The sequence below is a fragment of the Peromyscus californicus genome, unplaced genomic scaffold, assembly GCF_007827085.1.
Source record: "Peromyscus californicus insignis strain IS unplaced genomic scaffold, ASM782708v3 Scaffold_3__1_contigs__length_106647218, whole genome shotgun sequence".
In the NCBI taxonomy this organism is placed as follows: domain Eukaryota; kingdom Metazoa; phylum Chordata; class Mammalia; order Rodentia; family Cricetidae; genus Peromyscus; species Peromyscus californicus.
In genome coordinates, this window is record NW_026294551.1 from 62,714,464 (window position 1) to 62,737,161 (window position 22,698).

The window sequence follows — 22,698 nt, forward strand, 5'->3', positions numbered from 1 at the left end:
TCCTCATCTCCCTTAAGTGTTTGTTCGGGTCTAACCTTGGCAAGGCTCTGGCCACTGTAGAAAGCACTGCACCCAACGCCCATGTCCCTTTTCTCCTTCCTTTGCTTTGTCTCCCCGACAGCACACACTGCCTGTAACATTTTAATTTCCTTGTCTCATTGTCTCCCTCACACCAACCCCATAAGGTAAGGGTCTTTGTCTTTTGGACTGTGCTGAGTATCTGAACGCCTGGAACAGCATCTGGCATCTCTTAGGCACTTGCACAGTGCTGGCGGAATGCCCATTAGGTGGGGGAGGTGGGAAGGAAGTGGCTGCTCCTCATCCATTCCTCCTCCCAGGAAAGGTGTAAGAAGCGCTGGGTCACCCCTGGAGGCCACACCCAAGGGGCGGGGCGCTTTGGACTTACAAGGCCAGGTCTGCTTGCTCATGGCTATCTCCAGTGTTTGGCATGGGATCCTGCATCTTTGCTGTTGACCAAATGCCTAGACAGCTGGGGCCTCAGACATCAGGCCACTTTCTGAGACCTTACCTACTCAGAAAACAGAGGGCTCAGGATCCTTGCCCACCTCCTTCCTTCTCCTGCTCCTCTTTTTGGCAATGTTGGGATTAAGTCTCATGCATCATAAGCCCTCTACCACTGATCCATTTTCTCAGTTCATATATACATTCCTTTACTTTTATTTGCTATGCATGGGTGTTTGGCCTGTATATATATATATGTGCGTGTACTACATGTATACAAGGCCTGTGGAGGCCAGAAGAGGGCATTGGGTCCCTGGGACTAGAGTTACAGACCGGTGAGCTGCCATGTGGGTGCTGGGAATTGAACGTGGATCCTCTGGAAGAGCAGCCAGTGCTCTTAACCACTGAGCCAGCCATCCCCTACTCAGTCCTTATATTTTTGAGATAGGGTCTCACTATGTAGCCCAGCCTGGCTTTGAACTGGAGGTCTTACTGCCTCTGCACCCTGAGTACCAACCGAAGCTCTCTCCTCCCTCTTAGTTCTTCTGTCCTGGCTCATTGGGTCACACTCAGTGGCCTTCCAGCATGACCCAGGCACATGTTGTTGAACTTATCTTCCCAGTCAGAACATAGGACAAGGAGCTGCTTCCTGTCTCATAGTTGGGGATGCCGAGACACTAAGTCTCTGCCTGTCCTGAGCTATATCTCCCACTGGGCTGCCCTGTCATTCCCAAGGTGCCTCCCTGCTTCAGGGCTCTCTGTGCTCTCTATGCTCTCCTTTCCTCTTTGGACACCCTACCCCAGAAGCACTCCTGCCAGTGCTGGCTCCACCTTGTTCTCCCTACACTCCTACCCTGGCTCCAGCAATGTGGGGTCTCCTTGGTTCTGTCCACCAAGGATCCCTCCATTCCAAGGACTTCATTCCATATGAAAGATTCCATTCCGAGTCAGTGTAGAGTCAGATGGTGGAAAAAGCATGGTCTCTGGGGCTTACTTAGATTTGGAGCAGGGCAATCTTATCTTTTTTCCCCATTTTTTTCTGTTCTGTTCTTTTTGTTTGTTTATTTGTTTTTGAGACAGGGTTTCTCTGTGTAGCTTTGGCGCCTTTCCTGGCACTCACTCTGTAGCCCAGGCTGGCCTCGAACTCACAGAGATCCGCCTGGTTCTGCCTCCCGAGTACTGGGGTTGAAGGCTTTTTTCTATTCTTATTCAGAATCAGGAGTATTGTGGACAAATTATGGAGCTACTGGATGGAGTTGATGCAGCATGTGCCTCCTCCCATTCCTGTGCCTGGACTCTAACACCCCTCTGCACTGACCCCTGACTGTGAAATTTGGGGGTTTGAAATAGGGCAGAGATAGTCATGGAGGCCCTGCTGCACCCAGGCCACACTCCTGGCACCCAGGATACGTACTTTGGAAGTCCAGCTGCAGGGACAGGACATCTTTGAAGAGGATGCCCTCCTGCTTGGCTAGCTGCCCAGCCTCCTCCTGGGGGCCTTGTTCCCCAACAGCTGCCTTGAGCATGTCATCGTCCATCACTTTCGGATCCATCGAGTCATATGATCGGCTCATCCTTCCTGAGAAATTGCGTTCCTCTTCACAGACTGTTCCTTTGGTTTGAGAACAGAATTGGACTGTGTCTGTCATGGTGTCCTGGTCTGCCAGGAAGCCACAGGCTGCCCACTCCCATCTGGTGCTTCTGTACCTTGGGGCAAATGCATTGCTGGAAGGCTGCCCTAAGCCTTCCCAGCAGTGGCCCTTCTGGGAGTACCTCATCCCCAGGCAGACAGTCATGCATTGAGGAGCCATTGACCCAAGGTGGCCTTTCATGTTCTCCCTTGAGAAATGGGAAACCTTGGCATCTCAGAATGAGAGTGACCACATGAGCTGGGTGCTCATGTAGGGAGGAACTATGTAACTAGCACTCGCCAGGCACATGGGTAGAGAGGTAGAGAGCAAGAATACACACACACACACACACACACACACACACACACAGAGCAAGTGTTAACTTGCTGCTTCCCTAAGTCCAGGCCGTGTACATGTTAGTGTCTCTTTATGTAATTTTGGAATTCTCACATTAATTTCTCTGTTACTTAAGCTAAATTGGGTTGCTAATGGCCCAAAGGGATCTGCTGAGGCACTGTGGTGAAGGCAGGGTCTGTATATTGGGTTAATTGTACTTGATTGCTATGCTTGGCTGGGTAGCATCACAGCCCTGGAGGGCAGCTGCTCAGACCTCATTGTGATCATTTCCAACCCCAGAAAGGCGGGGCCCGCATGCTCCTGGCAGTCCACTGGAATTTGGCCTTCGGAACTCTGGGAGTCCATCCCCCACTCTGCTCCCACTTGCTTCTCACCTCCCTTCTTACTTTGTGCCTTCGGCCACAGGTCTCCCTGAACCTCTGGTCCTCCCCATCTCGATTCCAGGTGGGCTTCCCTCTGCTTTCTACTCCCCAGGGCCAGGGCAACTCCTGAGACTGCTTTACCAGGAACCCTGACAATCTGTCTTCCTTCTCAGATGGCCTCCCTCTTTGCTCTGTTACCATCCATTTGAATGCAGCATATATAAGTATTCACTTTCTGTTCTTCCACTATCCCTGATCAAAGATTCCGATGTCACTAACTCGTGTGTGAGTGCCCTGCCCTTCCACTCACCTACCCCATGTTGTGTAGCCATTTCCTCTGAATTAAAACATTCCTTCCTGAAGGGAGAGTGACTCATAAGGCTCAGGAAGCTCGCCGAGTCACAATACTAGGAGACCACTTAAGAGTTTATGTAAGGCCATGCATGGCGGCACATGCCTTAGGCAGGAGGGTCTCTGCAAGTCTGAGGCCAGCCTTAGTCTACATAGTGAGTTCCAGGACCAGTCAAGGCTATGTAAAAAGACCCTGTTTCAAAAAACAAAACAAAACATCCAAAACAAACAACAACAACAACAGAGTTTATATATAATTTCTGAGGAAGAAAAAACAGTCTTTGATAGAGGGGCTTGTAAGTTAGGCTTAGAGCTCCAGGACACAACCGCCATGATTTGTCACCCATGCTAGGATTGGCTTTTTAGTGACGCAGTTGCCTTTGAGTCACTCATCATCCTGTAAGTAACTGCAGTGAGCTCATTGGCTCACCAAGCTCTACCTGGATGTGACGGTTTCTTTGATCTGGGTATCTCCCATGGTCCCTGCTTTTTCTCCATCTGTGCCCCCCCCACCCATCCTTCAGCCTTGTCTTCCTGCTATCTCCAGCTGACTCCTCCTCCTCAGGGTGACTGACTGATTCAAACTTCCAGGACAATTCTTGTGCTCATCAGCTTCCTATTCTTCCTAAACAATTTTCCTTAAAGTTTCTCATAATTTACCACCAACCTCAAAATTTACTTCTGGGGAATTTTTAATGTGTTTCATTTGTGAGATGTTATCTGAAAAGTATTTAGAGCTTAAAAAAAACAACAACAACAAAAAGGTGTTGTACTTTGGGAAATGACTCAATCTGGTGTCAAAACTTTGACCTCCATTTCATCAAAGCCCATTAACTGTGACAGGTCGAGCTAGCTTTCAGTCAAGTCCAGCAGGTTCTATGCAGTGTAGGATTGGTGTTAATCTATGCTAAACGTTCACACCCAGGGCAGAACTGTGGTTCTGACTGTGTATCTTTTGAAAAATAACTCCACCAGCTCAAACCTTGGTCTTATTCCTGTTGGGCAGATAATTCCTTCCCCCTGCATTCTGTAAGATCTTGTTCAGTCTCCAAATCCATCCTGAATAACTACTACAAGTCATAAACAACTCAGACAGGTCTTCTTTTTCAGACATGAATTAAATAATCATGCCAATACGTACTTACAAACAACGGCAAGTTAGTAGGGATTGGGAACTGTGAAAGCACTCAGTATGGACAGTTGGCCTGGCCAGGGAAGACACAATTTGAAGGACAAAAAGAAAAGAAAGCAGGAAGAGGGAACTGCAAGATGAGGACCCCAAGCAAGAAAGCAGAAGTGATGCAGGGCCAGAACTGCATTTCTATCCTATGGTGGCTGGGAAGCTCCTAGGGTTTATAACACAGAGATGGGTTAGATTTTATTTTTAAAAATCTCATTATTAATAGGTTTCCTGCCCCCCCCAATAAGTTTCTCTGCCACTGCAGTAAACCAGATCAAGCTGAATTGAAAAAGTGTAACAACAGGTTATATTGAGCAAAGCAACCCCTCCTGGGCAGGTTCTCTGGTTCCAGAGATAGAGGCCAGAGAAGTTGAGCACCCAAGCTAGGGCAGGAAAGTTTTATAGACAGTAGGCGAGGGGTGATGATGTTTCCACCACAAGGTAGGTTTGTGCCCAAGTATGGTCAAAAGCTGAGCAGTTCAGCGGGGATTTGAGGGGCTGGCAACTTCAGGGGAGGAAGCTACAGTTGCCACCAAGGATGCAGGAACTGGGGTTTTTGGCATCTTTCCTTTGTTCTGAGACTCTCTGAGTGGGTAGGGTTTGGGTGGAGGGACCAGGGCTTCCAGGACAATACAGAGACAAAAGAAAGAAAGCCAGCAAGGAAGGAAGGGAGGGAGGAAGAAAGGAAGGCATATATGAGGGTCTGGGACATCTCTAGGAACTTAGTTTATATGTAGGACTAATAATCATCCCCAGTTTGAAACAGAATCTAGTTTGGAAGGTTATACTCAAGCTAAGAGATTGATTGGTCCAATAATAGTGTTAGAAAGTGGAGTTGGGGAAAGTTTAATAGAAAAAGAAACTGAAATAAATTGCCCTTCAGAAGAACTTTGCTATGAGAGTTCAAGGATCATGGCCACAACGAGATCTGAGGATCCCTGAAGTGGGAGAGCACTAGAGGAGATGACCTCATGGTCTAGGCAGCCATGAGGAGCCCTGAAGGAAAAGACAGACTTTCCAGTTCCATTAGCTCCCTCAGATCCAGAGAACAAAGGACCTTTCTGACTCATACAGTTTTTTTTGGGGGGGGTAGGGTGGTAGTGGTAGTCTTTTTAGTTCCACATCATGGAACCTGCCCTGACCTAGTCTATATGACCCTCGCATGGTGGAAGGCCTAGACAAGAGAGTAAAGTTGCAATTCAAGTTTTTCTGGGCCCAGATGTTGGGAGATGGGCTTGTGCACAACTGTAAGTGGGGAGAGAGAACTTCCTGAGAGCTACAAGATCACAGTAGCGCTCTATAACCAACCTTGAGAAAGAATACTAAAGGGGTATGGCCTGATTTCTGCGGCTGACAGCAACAGTTATGAATAACTCAGAGAGGTCTTCAGTTTCCAACTTGAATTAGATAACTCAACCCAATATTTACTTACAAACAATGACAAGTTAGTGTATGTGCAGAACTATGAAAACACACAGTAGGGATCTTTGTAACATCAAGGCTTTCCTAGGTTGACCAAAATGCAGATTTCCCAAAAGACTGCTTGTATATAGCAGAACCCATTTTCCTAATCATGACTCTATTGTAACCAGCATACTAGGAACGACCATTATCACAGCTCATGTTTCTAACAGTTTTTCCTAAGACAAGGGCCAAAGAATCCTCCCCTATGGGGATTATCAATAATTTATCGAAATGGGGGCCTGGTTGACTTGCCTGATGATAGTGTCTTTGGTGAAGACCAGAGGTAGGATGTGGAGAAGCAGCAGAAAGCTTTACTTACAAATCAACCAGGTAGGCTCTTCACTGGGAGAAAGTCCAGGTTTTCCTGAGAAACAACAACCTGGGTCAGTGGGACCTGCAACACCATATAGATCCTATTGTCCATAAATTAACGAGAATAAAAGCAACTGCTGACCGATTGTCTTATTCTCGGTGCACACAACTTATTTAATTCCATGTCAGCTCTGGGAGCTATTAAAAAGGGTGCTTTAGGCCGGGGGTGGGGGTGGGTGGGTGGTGGGTGGTGGCACACGCCTTTAATCCCAGCACTCGGGAGACAGAGGCAGGAGGATCTGTGTGAGTTCCAGGACAGCCTGGTGAGTTCCAGGACAGCCAAGGCTACACTGAGAAACCCTGTCTCAAAAAACAAAACAAAACAAAAAGGTGCCTTAGTGCCCTTACTTCCCAGATAGGAAAACTGAGGCTTTGGGGGGGGGGGGGGAGGTCATACAGTGAAATACTGACAGAGACTGATATGGAACCCTAGTATCTGTAATTCTCATCCCAAGCACTTCATACAGCACCAAACGAAGTAACTTATTGATGATCAAGAGAATGGGGTACCCTTCTTTCTATGAAACTGATCAGGCCAGGAAACTGGCAGATAGACCCTCTTCCTACTAGCTTTTGCGAGCTTTAGGATCTATAGGTAATTTTCTTCTCCAAAGGCTTAATAAGTCTCAGTAAAATGACATGTGTGCTCATTTTACAAATGAGCAAGGCCAGGTTGGAGTCCTCACAGAAGAGTTACAAGACAGACTTGAATCACGCAACCTTTGCTCTCAGAGTCGTTTTGGGGCCTAGACTCATGCTGCTTACCTTCCTAAGGACTCTCCTTGAAGTGGACGCGTCGCTTGGTTGCTGGGTAACCAAGCACCGCCACTCTGTTGCTAAGGGGAAGTCAGGCAATAGATATCCTGGGTGAAAGTTGATGTGCCACGTGACCATATTTCTAGGTGGCGAACCAGCCTTGAAGAAAACAAACGTCTCTCCAATCAGCACCGTCAATGCGCGGCAACTTCTAGTTACGCTTTCTTTATTTGGAAGATTGACGCGTCTTTTATCCAATCATAGTAAGGATTCTCTAGACGGACCAAGAGGCTAATGAATCAAAATGAACGGCCACCCGCCTGGAGGCGGGTCCAGGGGGGGTTGTGCCGCTACGGCTGTCGGGGACCCCAGTGACTTAGCTCGCTTCGGGCCCAATCGGACGCTGCGGGGTGGGTGGGACTTCACCGAGAATGGCGTGCCGTCCAATCGGAGGCGGGCTGGACAGACGCTGCCCAATAGAGATGCACCCAGAGGGCGAGGTCAGGCCGGCGCTCGGCGTTCCCGAGGGTGGGGCGGGGGCAAGTGTCAGTCAGGGCAGAGCGCGGCGCGGGCAGCGGAGACCCGCGGCACACAGGCATCCGGGCCGGAACGAGGCCTGCAGAGATGGAGTTCCTGCTGGGGAATCCGTTCAGCACCCCTGTAGGGCAGTGTCTTGGTAAGGCCGCGCGTGGGGCAGGCGTCGAGTGAGCCACAGAACGGCTGGCCGGGCTGGTGAGGTCCAGGGCCTCCCCGCTTCCCCGACACAGAGATCACTTCACGTGCGGGTTGGGCCTCTGCCAATAAGCGGTGTCATCTCAAAGGTGGACCGGGCATCCTTGTCACGGGGCCTCTGCCTGACGCTGGTGCCACCTCACCCTGCCAGGAGGCTTCCCTGAGGTGCAACTTGGACTCTGAGAGGCCGCCTGCATCCCTACCCATCAGGGCCCAGCCTTTCAAGTCTCTCCCTAGAAGTAGTGCCCATGCTGGTCTGCTTACCCTTGCGTATTGGGAGATGTCACTGCGAGCAGTCTTGTCCAGGCATCTCGCTGCATCTGCTCCCAGGGCCTCTTTCTCCCAGAGCCTTTGTGGAACGTCACTTCTTTCTTCCATCCTCGTCCCTACTCATTGGTACCAATGACTCTGAGGCTGGGCACCTTCCCAGAAAATGTCCCATGCTGCACGACTTCTAATTTGAGCTGCAACTCAGCCAGGCTGTAGGAGGGACTGGAATGGGGGAGGCGTTCCGGGAAGGTGACTGTCTTGGCAGGGGGATGATGGCGTGGCTGCAGAGCCTCCTAGGAAAGAAGGGAGGCCAGCCATGCTGCTTGTTAAGCTCTCCACTGGAACCCGGAAACTTGGGCTCCAGTAGTGACTTTGCCAGGGACTCTCCTCTTGACCTCGTTTTCTTGTCTGTCACACGAGGTGTTTGGGGATAAGATGTGGTGGGACTTTCCAAGTTGTCAAGTTTTTAACTTTCCTTGTTGATATTCAGTGTCTCCTTACGCTGACCCTTGTTCTCCCACCATATTAAACTGGCAAGACTGAAGTCTTGCTGGTAGTATAGTACTCAGATCACCCGTCCATACTATAAGGAGCCAGAGATGGGCAGCATGCCACATAAGGAAAAAACACAGGCAAAGAGGCCACTGTGAAGTTTCCTTTACTGGAAAAGCCACTTGCAGACGGGGGCATAGTTCAATGGTAGAGCTAGCTAAGCACACAAAATCCTAGATTTGATCCCCAGCATTGCAAGTAATAAATAATAAACAAGCAATTTGGCTTTTCACTCAAGGCAGGGACTTATGCCACGGGATCAGTCAAAAATGCTGATTAGTGTCTTTCAAAACGATGTTTTGGGGCCGGAGTGCTGGCTCACCGCATGAGCGTTGGCTGTTGATCCAGGTTCAATTCCCAGCACCTGTATAGTGGCTCGCACTGGCTGGAACTTCAGTTCCAGGGGATTTGTTGCCCTCTGCTGGCCTCTTTTATATACATGGCATGTAAATAGTGCACAGACAGACAGACAAAACACACACAAAAAAAATGTTTAAAAATTAAATATTAGCAGGTTGGTTGGAAGCGTCTTGTATGAACAGGGATCTGTACTATCCTTATGGGTCTGACTGGTTCAGGCAATAGAGATTTGCTTTTTTTTTTTTTTTTTTTGCTTTGCATATGAGTTTATAGCCTACTTTTCAGTCTTTAGAGAGGCCCATGAACTTACCGAGGCTCCTTCTGTTGGTTAGCTGGCATTTTAGGGGCATTTTGTTCCTTTTTGGTACAGTGTCTTTTATAAATAATCATGGATACTGGGACCTGAAAGTCTTTCCCACTTCTATAACACTTGGTTCTCTGATGCTCACTCGAGTATATCTCTTTCTCTATTTTTTTTTCAATTTTATGTGTTTGTTTTGCCTTCATTATGTCTATTCACCATGTGTGTGCCTTGTGCCCGCAGAGGCCAGAAGAGGGTGTAGGATCTCTTGGAACTGGAGTTACAGACAGTTGTGAGCTTCCGTGGGAGTGCTGGCAATAAAACCTGGGTCCCCTGGAAGAGCATCACCTGCTCTTAACCACTGAGTCCTCTCTCCAGACTCCCCTCTCTTTTCAAAAAGATTTTCTTTTATTTATGGATGTGTGTGTGCATGTGTCTGTGTGAGTGTATACATACCTGTGTGTGTATGTGGATGCCTGTGGAGGAAGGCATTGGATCCCTTAGAGCAAAGTTACAGGCATTTGTGATCTGGCTGATGAGGGTGCTGGGATCCTGTTTTTGCCCCTGTCTTCAAGTGTTCTTTCACTTCAGTCCAAACTCACTTCTCAATCCAGTTGGTGTTGAGTTCAAGCCAGTGAACTCGAGGGTTTTGTAGGGTTAGGGGAGGGAAGCTGGTAGGTACAAAGGGCAGCATGTCAAAAGGATAAGTAAGGGATAGAGGGGTAGTTGAATAGCTATAAATAAGTAAATGTGTTAGATGTGACCTGAGTTGAATGACCTTGGCTGTAGAACGTCAGAAGATTTTGTAAGCCTTCTGAGCCGGAGAGTGACTGTCTGCTGAGTGAAAAGGAGGGAAAGGTGGGGAGAGACTTGTGTTTAGAGTGCTGTAGTTTGAAGAGGATGATGTCTACCAGCAATTGATATCTTATCTGGAACATTGTAGAGACTCAGTGAATTGGGCCATCTTTCTGTTCACAACAGAATAATTAAGTCAGGGTTGTGTTTTCTGTCAGAGGAGGCCATGTGATGTGACTGGTTTATGACCTGTGAAGGAAAATACCCTCCCAGGCCTTAGGTCCGCTATTGCTTGTGAAAGACACTTGAGGGGCTGGGTTGATGGTTCTTACTGACAGTAGTGTTGATCTTGCAGAAGACACACATTCAGTTCCAGTGTCCACATGGCAGTTCATGACCGTCTCTAACTGGAGTTCTGGGGGAACTGACACACTTTTTTGGCCTCTGTGGCAGGCACATGGCACATATACATACATACAGGCAAACATACACATACACACAATAAATAAATAGATCTTTAGAAAAATAAATTTGATCATGAAGATGATGAAGGGTCCCTGTTGCTAGGCAGCCAATAGTCAGTAGCTAGGCCTTAGTCATTTTGCTTGGAAAAGTGATGAATTGACAGATTGAAATTTTAATGGATATTCTGTACTATTGTGGCAAAGAGTAAACATGATTTGGGGTACTGTGATTTTTTTTTTAAAGTATGTACATATGCTGGGAATGGTGGTACATGCTAGTAATCCCAGGAAGAGGTGGAGCCAGGAGGATCAGGAGTTCAAGGCCAGCTTCAGCTACATAGAGAGTTTGAGGCTGTTGTGGGCTACATGAGACCCTATCTCAAGATACCATCAGCAGCAACAAAAAGTATGTTCTAGGGATGAGGAGATGAGGAGACGATATGCAAAAATAGCAACCACAAGGCTAACCCTTTAAGATGGGAGAGATGGCTCAGCAGTTAAGAGCACTAACTGCTCTTCCAGAGGACCCAGGTTTGATTCCCAACACCCACATGGCAGCTCACAACTCTGTAACTCCACTCTCAAGAATTCTGAGACTCTTTTAGCACTGTGGACACCAAGACATGTGTAGGCAAAACACCCATACACATACAATTAATAAATAGATAAATCTCTCAAAAAATATAATAGCAGCTGTGGGCCTGGAGAGATGGCTCAGAGGTTAAGGGCATCTATTGTTCTTTCAGAGGACCCAGGATGGGATGCCAGTACCCACATGGTGACTCACAATTGCCTGTAACTTTAATTCCAGGGGAACCAACACTCAGTTCTGATCTCTGTGGGCTCCTGCATGCTTGTGGTACACATACATGCACTCAGGCACACACATGCACATAAAATAAAAACAAACGTTTAACACAGTAGCTAATAGTGATACTACAAGGACCATTTTTTGCTTCCAGCTGTTTTGTCCTAAGTTGTCCTTCCCATTTTAGAGATGTGGAAACTGAGGCTCAGAGGAGTGAAGTGACTGCTTAGCTGGTCGGTGAGAGAGCCAGGATCTCTGGTTCTGGGGTTTTAGGACTTTGGGAGCTGCCTGAACTGCTGATGAGCTGTAGGAGTTTAGAGGATGTCAGAAGATGATAGAGGACAGGAATGGGTGTGTCCTCTGAGTCTGAGGGACTCTTCAGGGCAAGAGAAAGGTTGGTGAGACTTGGGGACAACTGAATGAGCAGGGAAAGGGGAGAGGACATGGGTTTATCTGACCACCAGACTCAGTGGGGAGAGGTGGCCGTGGGGAATGTGGTAGGTAGGGTTGAGTGACAAGTTGAGGCTCTACTGTGGTTGGGCAATGTCAAAGATGACTTTTTTTTTCTGTGCTAGGATTTGAAGCCAGTGCTAAGTGTGACTTTAATTGACTTCAACTTTTAGTTTCTAGACTTCATTTTCCCACCCATAAAGTCCTCATTAGCTGCACATGCCTCATGCCTAAGTATCTTAGTCATTTCTGAGTACCTGTAAGATCCCAGGCCTTGGGAATACAAGTGTTTGTGGGGTTATGCTTAGACCCAGGGCCTTATGAATGCTAGGCAGGTGGGTATGCAGATACTCAAAAGCTACTATCCAGGAGCCCACGAAGAGAAAACATCCTCACTAGACATGTCCTGGGCTGGAGTAGCTGGTGGAGAAACTTTTGTAGACTTCTGATGTGGTGCTATTTGGTTCAATACTTAGGCTGCCTGTGTGGTGCTGGCAGCCAAGAACATAGTCTGACATAACTATTTGTGCATTTCATGTATGGATCCCGTCCTTTGTTTTGGAAGTTGCTCATTAGTAGAATGTGTAGTTTGGAGCTGAGAAGTATGGGAAAAAATTAAACAAATTCAAAATATGACTGTGCGATTTCAACTTACTACTCAGAGTTGGATGAAGTTGAATGCCATATATCAGGAATTCCCCAAGTCATCCATGGTGTCCTGCAGATGCCTGCCATTTTCCTTGTATTGGTTAGAAATGTTTTCAGGTATTCAATTCAAAGATTATCTCTTTTCTTTGAAGTACTTCAGCAACAGACAGGAGGCAGATAATCAGTCACAGCATTTGTATTTGGAGACTGGGTGGTGTTGGACATGAAGTACTTCCCAGTGTCCTATGAATGGGAGATGATGAACTCTAGCCTGGCTATTTATACCAAGAATAATCAGTTGTCCTGCTGAGTGTTGTAACAGTTGGCAATTGTGCAAAGCCTCTGGCTTTATCATTTTCTTTAGTCTTTGCAACTCAGTAAGAGACACAGGAGGAGACTGAAAGGAACTTACACTGTCTCACTAAGCACCAACAATATGCAGACTCTGCACAGAATATCATTGAATCCCCAGAACACTGAATTATTTGAATCTTATCATTTCTATTTCACTTAAAGAAACCCAGACTCTGGGAAAATAAGAGACGTGCAGGCCAGTGGCAGAGTGAAGCGTGGAATTCTGTTCTGGCCAGTGCTCACTGGGCACTTCTTGGACTCAGAATGCATAATTCATCAGCATCAGAACCCGGAAGGCCTGCTAAGCTGGGATGCTGTGCCTCACTCAGAGTTTCTGAGGCAGGGTCTAGAACTTTGTATTTCTAACCAGCTCCCTAGCCATGCTGCTGCTCTTGCTGGTACACTTTGAGAACCATTGCTAGAGACGGAATATTTGGCTTCTTTTCATCTTTTCTTTATCTTTCTTCAAACACTAAATAGGGACTTTTGGGGACTATCTCTAAAGGCTGATTATTTCGAGTTCATTTATTTAGACATTCAATGGCTTTATATTGCCCACCTGTATGTGCCTAGCTAGGCATTTACCAGGATGTTCAGTCAACAAAGAACTTTGACAGGTATCTAGATCATATAAGACAGAAAATGATTGGATAAGACGGGACAGGTTAGTGAAGTAAGAGAATAGAGAAGAGGAGGAATATTAAGAAGAGTAGCTAAAGGTTTTTTTTTTTAAGTTCAATATTAAATTCCTACGTGCCAGAGGCCAAAATGGCTCCTTGCATCTTACAATCATTTAATCTTCACAGCAGTGGTGTAAAGAGATGCTGTTTTTATCTCTGATTTGCAGATGGGAACCATCAAGGCAGCACACAGATGTGTTAGCCTACTTCTGGTCCCATGGCTCGTAGTGAGGAAGTTGGAGTCTAAACCCAGCTTTCTACCTCTGGTAGTTGCACTGGGCTGCTCTGCAGTTACAGAAAAATCATTCTCCTCTCTTAGCATCAAAGCAGAATGAAAAGGTGGGTCCCATTAGGAAATTAGCTGCAGATAGTGACACTTTCTCCAAGGTCAGGGACAGGGACATTCCCTATGAACTGCCATCAGAAATGAAAAGGACAGGTCACTGGAGTACTGGGACAAGGCCTGGGGTTCTGAGAACATTGATCCTTCATTGTCTGGACAGGTTATAAAACACCAGACTGGAAAGACATGAGGGGTCAGCTTCTCTTTCTCTTCTGCTGTTTAACACACACAAGCAGGGCCTCTAGGAGTGCCACCACCTAGGGCACCATTTGGAATAGTTCACCTCATATAACTGTGCTCTAAAAACAAAAATCAGTGACAACCACAGAGAAAATAGGAAACAGAAAAATGCAAAGGAGAATAAAATTTCCATCATAAACTTTCTTACAAATTCCTTGAGATTTTTCTTATTCTTGTCTTTTTTCATTACTTGGAAAGCAACATCCTCTAACCTCTCAGCATGTTCCTGTATTATCTTTCTGTTCTTAATTATGTACAAGATGTGGGATATCAGTGAGAGGGAGGGATAAACACGGTGCTTTGAGGAGTATCACATGAGTGATGTTACTCTTGGCCTGGCAGAGGAGTCAGCCAGAATTTTTTGACTGACCCAGTAGTTTGGAAGGATATAATAGCATTCAAGTTTTGGGGGCTGGGCCAGCTTTCTTTTTCCTTTTTAAATTTTAATATTTTATGTGTAAGTGTGTGTTTTGTCTGCATATGTCTGTGCACCATGTGTATGTAGTGTCCAGGGAGGCCAGAAGGAGTCATCAGATCTCCTGGAACTGGAGTTGCAGATGGTTGTGAGCTGCCATATGGGTGCTGGGAACCAAACCCAGGTTCTCTGGAAACCTAGTAAACGATCTTAGCTGCTGAGCCTTCTCTCTAGCTCCTCACCCCAGCTTGGTTTAATTTTTTTTATTTATCTTATGTATGTGTGTATGAGCGTGGTTGTGTGCATGCCGCAGTGCTCAGGTGGAGGCCAGAGGACAGTGTTTGGGAGTCAGTTCTCTTCTGTCATCTATGGGATCCGGGAACTGAACTCAGGTCCTCAGGCCTGTGTGCACGTGCCTTTATGAGCACTGAGCCATCTCTCTGGTCCCCACTGTGGTTAGAAAAGAGGGTTTATTCAAGCCAGTTTCAGATTTGACCCTATAGGCCCCTATTCCTTTCTCCTGATAAAAGATTCTCTTTGATTTTCTCCACTGGAGCACCGAGCCTGCTCCTCCTCCTCTCTTCAGGCAGCCTTCTGAGAGCTTCCTTCTCTTTGTGGCGTGATGCTGCCTTGCAACTCACAGTGCTGTTATTGCCAGCAGAAAAGCAAAATGTGGTACTGGGGCCCAGTTTCTCTCATGCACTATTCGGACCAACTGTCCTATGAAGGCACCTGTGTCCAGTCATTTTCTCTTTAAAACATTTTGGTAAAGCCGGGTGGTGCATGCTTTTAATCCCAGCACCTGGGAGGCAGAGGCAAGGGGATCTTTGAGTTCGAGGCCAGCCTGGGCTACAGAGTTTGTTCCAGGACAGCCAGGATTACACAGAGAAACCCTGTCTCGAAAAACCAAAAAAAAAAAAAAAAAAAAAAAAAAGGAAAAATGCATATAACACAGTTTATCATTGGGACCATTTTTGTGCTTGTATTTGTGTATGGAGACCAGAGGACAACCTTGGGTGTCATCCTTAGACTGGCAGGGTCTCATTGGTTTGAAGCTCACCAATTATTCGAGACTGGCTGGCCAGTGAGCCTCCTGTCTTTGCTTTGCTGGTGTTCCTTTTTTTTTTTTTTTAAGACAGGGTCTCATGTCTCTCTGGCTGGCCTAGAACTCGCTATGTAGACAAGCCTGGCTTGGGGCTTAGAGATTTGTCTGCCTCTGCCTGCTGGCCCTTGTGCAGTATTATGTAGGTTTGGGGGATCAAGCTTAGGTCCTTACATGTCTGAGGTGTTCCTTGGCCCCATTTAACCATTTTAAACACATGGCACAGTGGTAATGCTGCTCATTTTTGTGGAGAGCGTTACCGCCATCTACCACCGACCACTTTATTTCACAAATCTGAAAGAACATCTCCTGGGCCCCCTCCCCAGCCCTGGCAACCGCCATTCTGTTCCAGACACTGTGAACTTAGCTCTCTAGGAGTTCCATGTGGAGTCATTCAGAATTTGTCCTTTTCTGTCTGTTTCACTTGGTATGGTTTCCTCTCTTTGGTTCTTTGAGATGGTTTCTCTGTGTAACAGCTCCAGCTGCCCTGGAACTTATTCTGTAGACCAGGCTGGCCTCAAACTCACAGACATCCGCCTGCCTCTGCCTCCCGGGTGCAGGGATTAAAGGCGTGTGCCACCATCTCCCAGTCTTAAACTTTACTTTTTAATTAGCAGGCTGACTTTTTCTCTGCGCTTCCCTTTCCTTCATCTCCCTGCTCTGCTTCTCTGCTTCAAGTTTTCCACCCCAGTACCCTCCCCCAGTACCCACCCCAGTACCCTCCCCCAGTACCCACCCCATACCCTCCCCCAGTACCCACCCCAGAACCCTCCCCCAGTACTCTCCTGTCCCTAAAGAAGTGTTTTTTTTTGGTTTTTGTTTTTGTTTTTTTATCGTGTTGGAGTTCAAATCCAGGGCCTTGAGCATGCTAGGCAAACACCAAACCACTGAACTATGTCCCCAGCTCTTCTTGGCTAAATACTTCGCTAATGTAATTTCCTTTCTCACAAAATTCCAGGTAGTTAATATAAAAAAAAACCAAACAACTAACTTGGAGCTGGTTATTTGAAGCACAGAGGTAGTAACTAAGGTTCACTGATGTGTGAAGTGGGGATAGTTGTGTAGGAATCAACTCCTACCCAGTGGAGTCTGTACCCACTCCAAGCAGTCAGAAATATAGGACTGAACAGAATTATAGGATTCCCAGTTGGTATCAGGGGAAAAATTCCACATTTTGGTGTCGGAAGTGTTTCCTCTCTGGGCCTGTTTCCCCTATACAAATGAGAGGGTTAGGCCAAGGGAAGCTAGGGCTCTTTTATCTGGAACCCTATAATTCTTTGAGTTGCTGGTTTAGGAATTTCAGAGGTTGGGGCTGGAGGTGTGGTGTAGTGGTTAAGAACACTGTTCTCACAGGACCCACATGGTGGCTCAACTCCTTGCAGCTCCAGGTCCAGGGGATTGGAACCCTCCCTCATCTGACCTCTGCAGGCTCCAGGCCTGCCTGCGGTGTATACATGCACACACATGCAGGCAGAACACTCATATACACAAAAAAATCTAAGAAGAGTTTCAGAAGTTAACCTAAGAAACTAAGGCTCTCTCTGGAAGGCACTAGCAAATTCAGCTTTCAAACTGCCCAGCAACACAGTTTCCGAGGCCACATTTTCTTATTTTGACTAATGATCTACCAGAACTATATGATTTCTCTCTGGAGGAGCAGGGGAGGAAAATACTTAATAGTATTTCTGTTGTGGGTCCCTGTTCTTGTCACCAGCTCTCAGAGATTGACAGCCCAATTTTCTGAGATGAAATCTCTCTCCCAAACTTGAACGGGGTGGCTCGTACAGAATTTCAGCACTCATTCCTCTTAGGCAAAGAGGTTATTGAGTTAGTTGAAGGCTAGCCTGGGCTACAGTGAGTTCAAGACTGGTCTAGCCTAGAGTAAGTTGTTCTCTATTGCACTTAATTTAAAAATAAAACTCCAAAGAGAATTTTTGATATGCCTACAAGACTTCTAAACTTGCACTTCACTGATGGTTAGAACAGCAGCTTACACCTTGGAGAAAGGTCCGTTTTACAATCTAGTATCTGCTAAAGATCCTTCTCTTCTTCTATCCACAACTGTGGTTTCTCGACAGACTCAGAGAGTGGACTGTGGAGACCCACAGAGGTTTCCCAGTGAGAACTTACTCAGGGTCTGAGAATCTGAGCTTGCTTTACCCAGCAGGGCTGCATAAGGGGATGATCTGACCATGGGTGTGGTTACCAGGTCTTTGGAAGGGTCTGCACTTGGCTGTGCAGTGTGCGTTGATCTAGCAAGGGGGAGGTCTTTTGCCCTGCTCTTTGGCGTTGTTATAAAAAGCTCTTTTGAATAAACGGAAAAGGCTGTTGGGTATTGACCAGGTCGTCCCGAAGCTATCCTGTGTTTCTTTCTCCTCTTCGCTATCTTTCTATCTAATATTTTCTTATCCCTCTCTCCTCCTCATAAGAACCCTTGGAAAGGTGGGAGCTGACCTCCCACAGTGGACTCCACAACCCTTTGGGTGGAAGGCCTCAAGGAGGTTGAAGAAGCACATTGTCAAATCAGTCATCAGAAAACCTGTCGGGGGAGGATGCTTGTTCACAGAATTCTACAAGGAAGAACTGGTTGAATCTTCAATGGTGCAAGGACTGATCTGCATTTAAGACAACTATTCCTAAATTTCCAGCCATTGAAGTCATTCAGACATCCCTTCACTCAGTTATATAAATAATCAATGAACTATGCAGTTTAGGAGTCAAGGGCACAGATTTTGGAGTCCTGAGTCAAGTCCCTACTCTGGCATTTACAAACCATGAACCTTGAGGACAGTTATAAGCTTAGGGTCCCTAGACAATAAAATATAAGTCATACCAGGCACAGTGGTACGCACTGTAGTCTGCTACTTAGGTGGCTGGGTTGAGAGTATCACTTGAGCCCGGAATTGGAGGTCACCCTGAGTAACACATCAAGTCCATGTCTCTTAAAAAAAACTAACTCGGGTCCCCAACTCCTAGTCATCTTGTCCATGCTGGGAATGGTGGCACATGCCTTTAATCCCAGCTTGGAAGGCAGAGGCAGTCAGATTTCTATGAGTTCAGGGGATAGCTTGGTCTACATAGTGAGTTCCAAACAACCAAGACTACACAGTGAGACCCTGTCTCAGAAAACAAAACAGAAGACATTACTCCAGATTGTGCCAGGAATTTGAACAAAGGCAATACGTGTTTCTCCTGCCATGGTAGGAGTCCTCCCAAGGTCCTATACTGAGTTTTCTGACATCAACGGGGCTTTTATTTGCCCACAGTTTCTTGCCAGTCGTTTGGCTGTTTGTTATGGTAGAGAGGCTCAATGAGGCAGTATCAAGATGGTGTTTAGTGGAGGGGCACTTGACTCACTCTCTTGGAGGCAAATAAATACTTTTTATTGTTTGAAAGCTAATCTGATTTAGACTGCTTGATAGGAAAAACAGCCTAGCTTCAGGTTTGATGGCTTAAATGAAACTGGTCCCTAAAATCACCTTTAGCTTGTGTTTTATTGCCTTTTTCTGGCACTCATTTCAAACAGGAAATATATCTCAAGCTAGGACTTGAGGAGCCTGGGATAGGTTAGCTTTCTGCTACTGCCTTGCTGTGTGACTTTGGGTAGGTCATGTCCTACTTGTTTATGTATTTGAACAACAGGTTCTTCAGGTTCATTCCCAGTCCTGCAACTTAAGGAACCAATTTCATAAGATAAAAGGTGGTTTTAGTTTGTTTTAAGACTTGTGTTCTCTATAGGAGTATTCTTAAGAATCTCGCACGCCTTTAATCCCAGCACTCGGGAGGCAGAGGCAGGCGGATCTCTGTGAGTTCGAGGCCAGCCTGGTCTACAGCGCGAGATCCAGGAAAGGCGCAAAGCTACACAGAGAAACCCTGTCTCGAAAAACCAAAAAAAAAGAATCCAGTTTATCTGGTGTGTATACACATATACACACACTCCATACATTTATTTATACCTGTGTGTATAATAAATTTATTTGTATATTTTATAATAAATATTATATATTTGCTTTCTGGTGTTTTTCACTGAGATATGATTCTCCTTTTTTTTTTTTAGATAGGGTCTTAGGTATGGTTTTCTTATAGGAAATACAATGTTCAAATCTTAGTTGTTACATTTTTGACAGATGTATGCATTTTGTAGTCTACACCCTGCCAAGACACAGAATATCAATCTCATTCAAGAAAGGTTTTTTTTTTTTTTTCATGCCGGGTCCCAGGCGGGCTTCCTGTCAGCATACCTGCTGAGGCAGTCACAGATCTTGTCTGTCTCTGTAGGTAAGTGTTGCCTGTCTGGAAGTGCAGTTAAGTGGAATCACATGGCAATGTGCTGTTTGTGCTTAATCCTAGTGATACTCTGACAGGTTTTCTGCTGTCTTCTGGCCCTGAGAAATCCTATACCTGTACATGCTATTTCCACCACCTGCTACCCCAAAAGGTCATGAAGTTTGGCTGCCTTCCAGTCTTCTGAGCTGCTACGGTTGAGAAGCGAGGGCCCTCTGCCAGGGGCCCACCATATTGTCTGCTGAACGTGCTGGAAGAGAGGGAAAGAACAGTTTGGTTTCCAGATTCTAGGTTGAGTTTGTTTCTATAATTGTTGGTGTCACAGTCTTCTCACTTGTCAGCTGGGCACATTCGATCCACCAGCAGACAAGACTAACTCTGACACCCGAAATGTCACTTGTAATGGCACATTTCTAAAAAGGTGTCCACGGGATGCATTCGTTTCAATTTCATATACACATAAGACAGATTGCTCCAGGGGTGAGCAATGTCAAAAGAAGGGAGGTGAGGAGGGTGGAGAATCACTCTGAACCTAGAGGCTCTGTGCGTCTCTTGTCTGCAGACTTCGCTGTTGGGTTTGGTCTGTTGGCTTGGCTTCTCAGTGTCCTCAACCTTTGTTTCACCTTGGTTTTTGTCTCCGCTGACTGAGTCAGTTGCTCTCCCTGACCAGTTGCCCTTAGCTGGCGCCCTTCCTTTATTCTCCTTCCCTTTCTACATTGTGTACCCACATGTGGGACACACCTGTTAGAAACCTCCCGGGACTCCCCATCTCCTGAGCCACCATGAACTGAACCTGGTATAGCAGCCCCCCCCCCCCCCCCCCCCGGGCTCCCTCCTGTCTCTCCCCTTGCAGGCCCCTGCAAACCTCTGCTGTTCCCTACCGCTGTGCGCAGCACCGTGCTGTGGCCCCGTGTGGCGGTCTCACTTCCTTGTGGCTTAGATCTATAACTCCTTTTGGGGCTAGTTGGGGGCCTTCCGATGCCAAAAACTCCTAATCTTCAGTGATACGGCATTTTATATGTATTCGATAAATATCTGACTATTTAAGTGTGGTTATTAGCCTTTGGTTCTGGAATAGAGTTGAGAGTGCTCTCTCTAGCTGTCAGTATACTTCCAGGCTCCCTATTTTCTATGTGGAAAATATGTTTGAGATGAGGAATAGGGGTTTACACTGAGAATGTACTGGTGGAAGGAAGAGAGGAATCATATTTATTCCTCTGGGTATTTGTAGGCTCCAGGGCACAGCTTACGTGTTTGGAACCAAGTCTGTTTCTTGATTTTCAGCTTTCTCTCTGGAAGTTTTAAGGATGTGGTCCTAAAAATGGGCTGTGTAATTTTACCTCTCTTGATGTTCTTAGAATCAAATACTCCAACAGGACTGAAGCCCAGTACGGCCCACAGCACAGCCTGCTGGTGTCAGCCATCTCCCTTGGCTTCATGTGGAGTTGTACATGGGCCAGGCCAGTGAGATCAGGTGTGGATTTCTCTGCCCTACCCATGTGCATGCTGCCTAGCACAGGTCAGGACCCAGGTAAAGCTGAGGACCCCCTCCAAGAAAGTGCTCAGCTGTTTTATGGGACTGTGGTTCTCTGTTCTGTCAGGGCTGAGAAAGTGACATGGGACACTGTTTGTCTCCAGCACTTTTTGGGAAGATCGTTAAAAATCAACTGCATCTTCCTGATTGAGTCACACTCCAGTGCACAGAGCAGCGCTCCAGATATGTGGTTTTATTTTGGCAAAATATACATGCAAATAATGTAATATTTGTTACCATAACTATTTCAAATACAGAATTCAATGATCGTAAGTACATTCACATTTAATGTCCTTGTGCAGCCATTACAACCATTCATTTCCAGTAGCTTTTTTAAATCTTTCCTAACAGAAATTGTGTGTCCTTTAAACACCAACTCTCCATATCCTCACGCAACTACCATTCTACAATCTGTCTATGAATCTGACCACTCAAGAGCCTCATATAAATGAAACTATACCGCATTTATCTTTTAAAAGTTGACTTAACTTGCATGCTCTGTCTTCAGGGCTCATCCAAGTTAGAGTACATGTCAGACTCTTTTTTTTTTTTTTTTTTTTTTTGAGACAGGGTCTCACTGTGTATCCTTGGCTAGCCTGGAACTCTTTGTAAATCAGACTGGCCACAACTCACAGAGATCCTCTGCCTCTGAGTGCTGGGATTAAAATTATGTGCCACCACACTCAGCTTTTCTTGTTTTTAAATGCTGAGTAATAAATATTCCATTTTATGGACAGACTACATCCTGTTATACATTCATCTACTGATGAATTCATCTACTGATGAATTACTTAGGCTAATTCTGCCTTTTAACTATTTTGAATAATACCATTATGAATAAGGGTGCACAAACATCTTGTCTTAGTTAGAGTTTCTATTGCTGTGATGAAACACAACCAAAAGCAAGTTGGGGAGGAAAGGGTTTATTTGGCTTATACTTCTACCTTGTAGTTCATCACTGAAGGAGGTCAGGGCAGAATCTGGAGGCAGGAGTTGATGCAGAGGCCATGGGGTGCTGCTTAGTGGAGTACTTCATCTAGTTTGCTCAGCCTGTTTTGTTCTGGAACCCAGGGCCAGTCCAGGGATGGCACCACCCACAATGGGCTGGGCCCTCCCCCATTAGTCACTAATTAAGAAAATGCCCTACATGCTTGCCTACAGCCCAATCTTAGGGAGGCATTTTCTTAATTGAAGTTCCCTCCTCTCAGATAACTTTAGCTTGTGCCAAGTTGACATAAAACTCTCCAGCACACATCTGTTTGAATTCTTGCTTTTGATGCATTTGGGCACATAGCCAGAAATAGAATTGCTGGGTAATCTGGTAAACCAACTTTTAATTTCTTTCTCCAACTTTTAATTTCTTTTTAATTTTTTAAAAATTTATGTGTATGTGTGTGCATGTGTAATTTCTTTTTTTAACAAAGAAATTAG

The 22,698-nt window shown here is 46.0% G+C and overlaps 2 protein-coding genes across 14 annotated transcripts in view; one reads left to right on the plus strand and one right to left on the minus strand.

Moving 5' to 3' along the window:
• Drc3 (dynein regulatory complex subunit 3) overlaps positions 1–8,138 on the minus strand; it is a 40,965-nt gene extending 32,827 nt beyond the window's left edge. The window contains exons 1-4 of one of the 7 annotated variants that reach the window (XM_052757320.1): positions 7,932–8,134; positions 6,945–7,209; positions 6,060–6,171; positions 1,877–2,074 (exon numbers count right to left, since the gene is read on the minus strand). In XM_052757320.1, coding sequence (XP_052613280.1) covers positions 1,877–2,036 — 160 coding nt within the window. In that variant the 5' untranslated portion in view covers positions 2,037–2,074; positions 6,060–6,171; positions 6,945–7,209; positions 7,932–8,134. Of the gene's footprint in view, positions 1–1,876; positions 2,075–6,059; positions 6,193–6,944; positions 7,210–7,931 lie in introns of those variants that run through there. The other 6 variants (XM_052757314.1, XM_052757317.1, XM_052757315.1 and 3 more) reach the window with 6 other exon arrangements.
• Positions 7,457–22,698, plus strand: part of Tom1l2 (target of myb1 like 2 membrane trafficking protein) — a 127,865-nt gene continuing 112,623 nt past the window's right edge. For 3 of the 7 annotated variants that reach the window (XM_052757304.1, XM_052757306.1, XM_052757312.1), the window contains exon 1: positions 7,458–7,611. In XM_052757304.1, coding sequence (XP_052613264.1) covers positions 7,560–7,611 — 52 coding nt within the window. In that variant the 5' untranslated portion in view covers positions 7,458–7,559. Of the gene's footprint in view, positions 7,612–22,698 lie in introns of all 7 variants that reach the window. The other 4 variants (XM_052757310.1, XM_052757308.1, XM_052757311.1 and 1 more) reach the window with 4 other exon arrangements.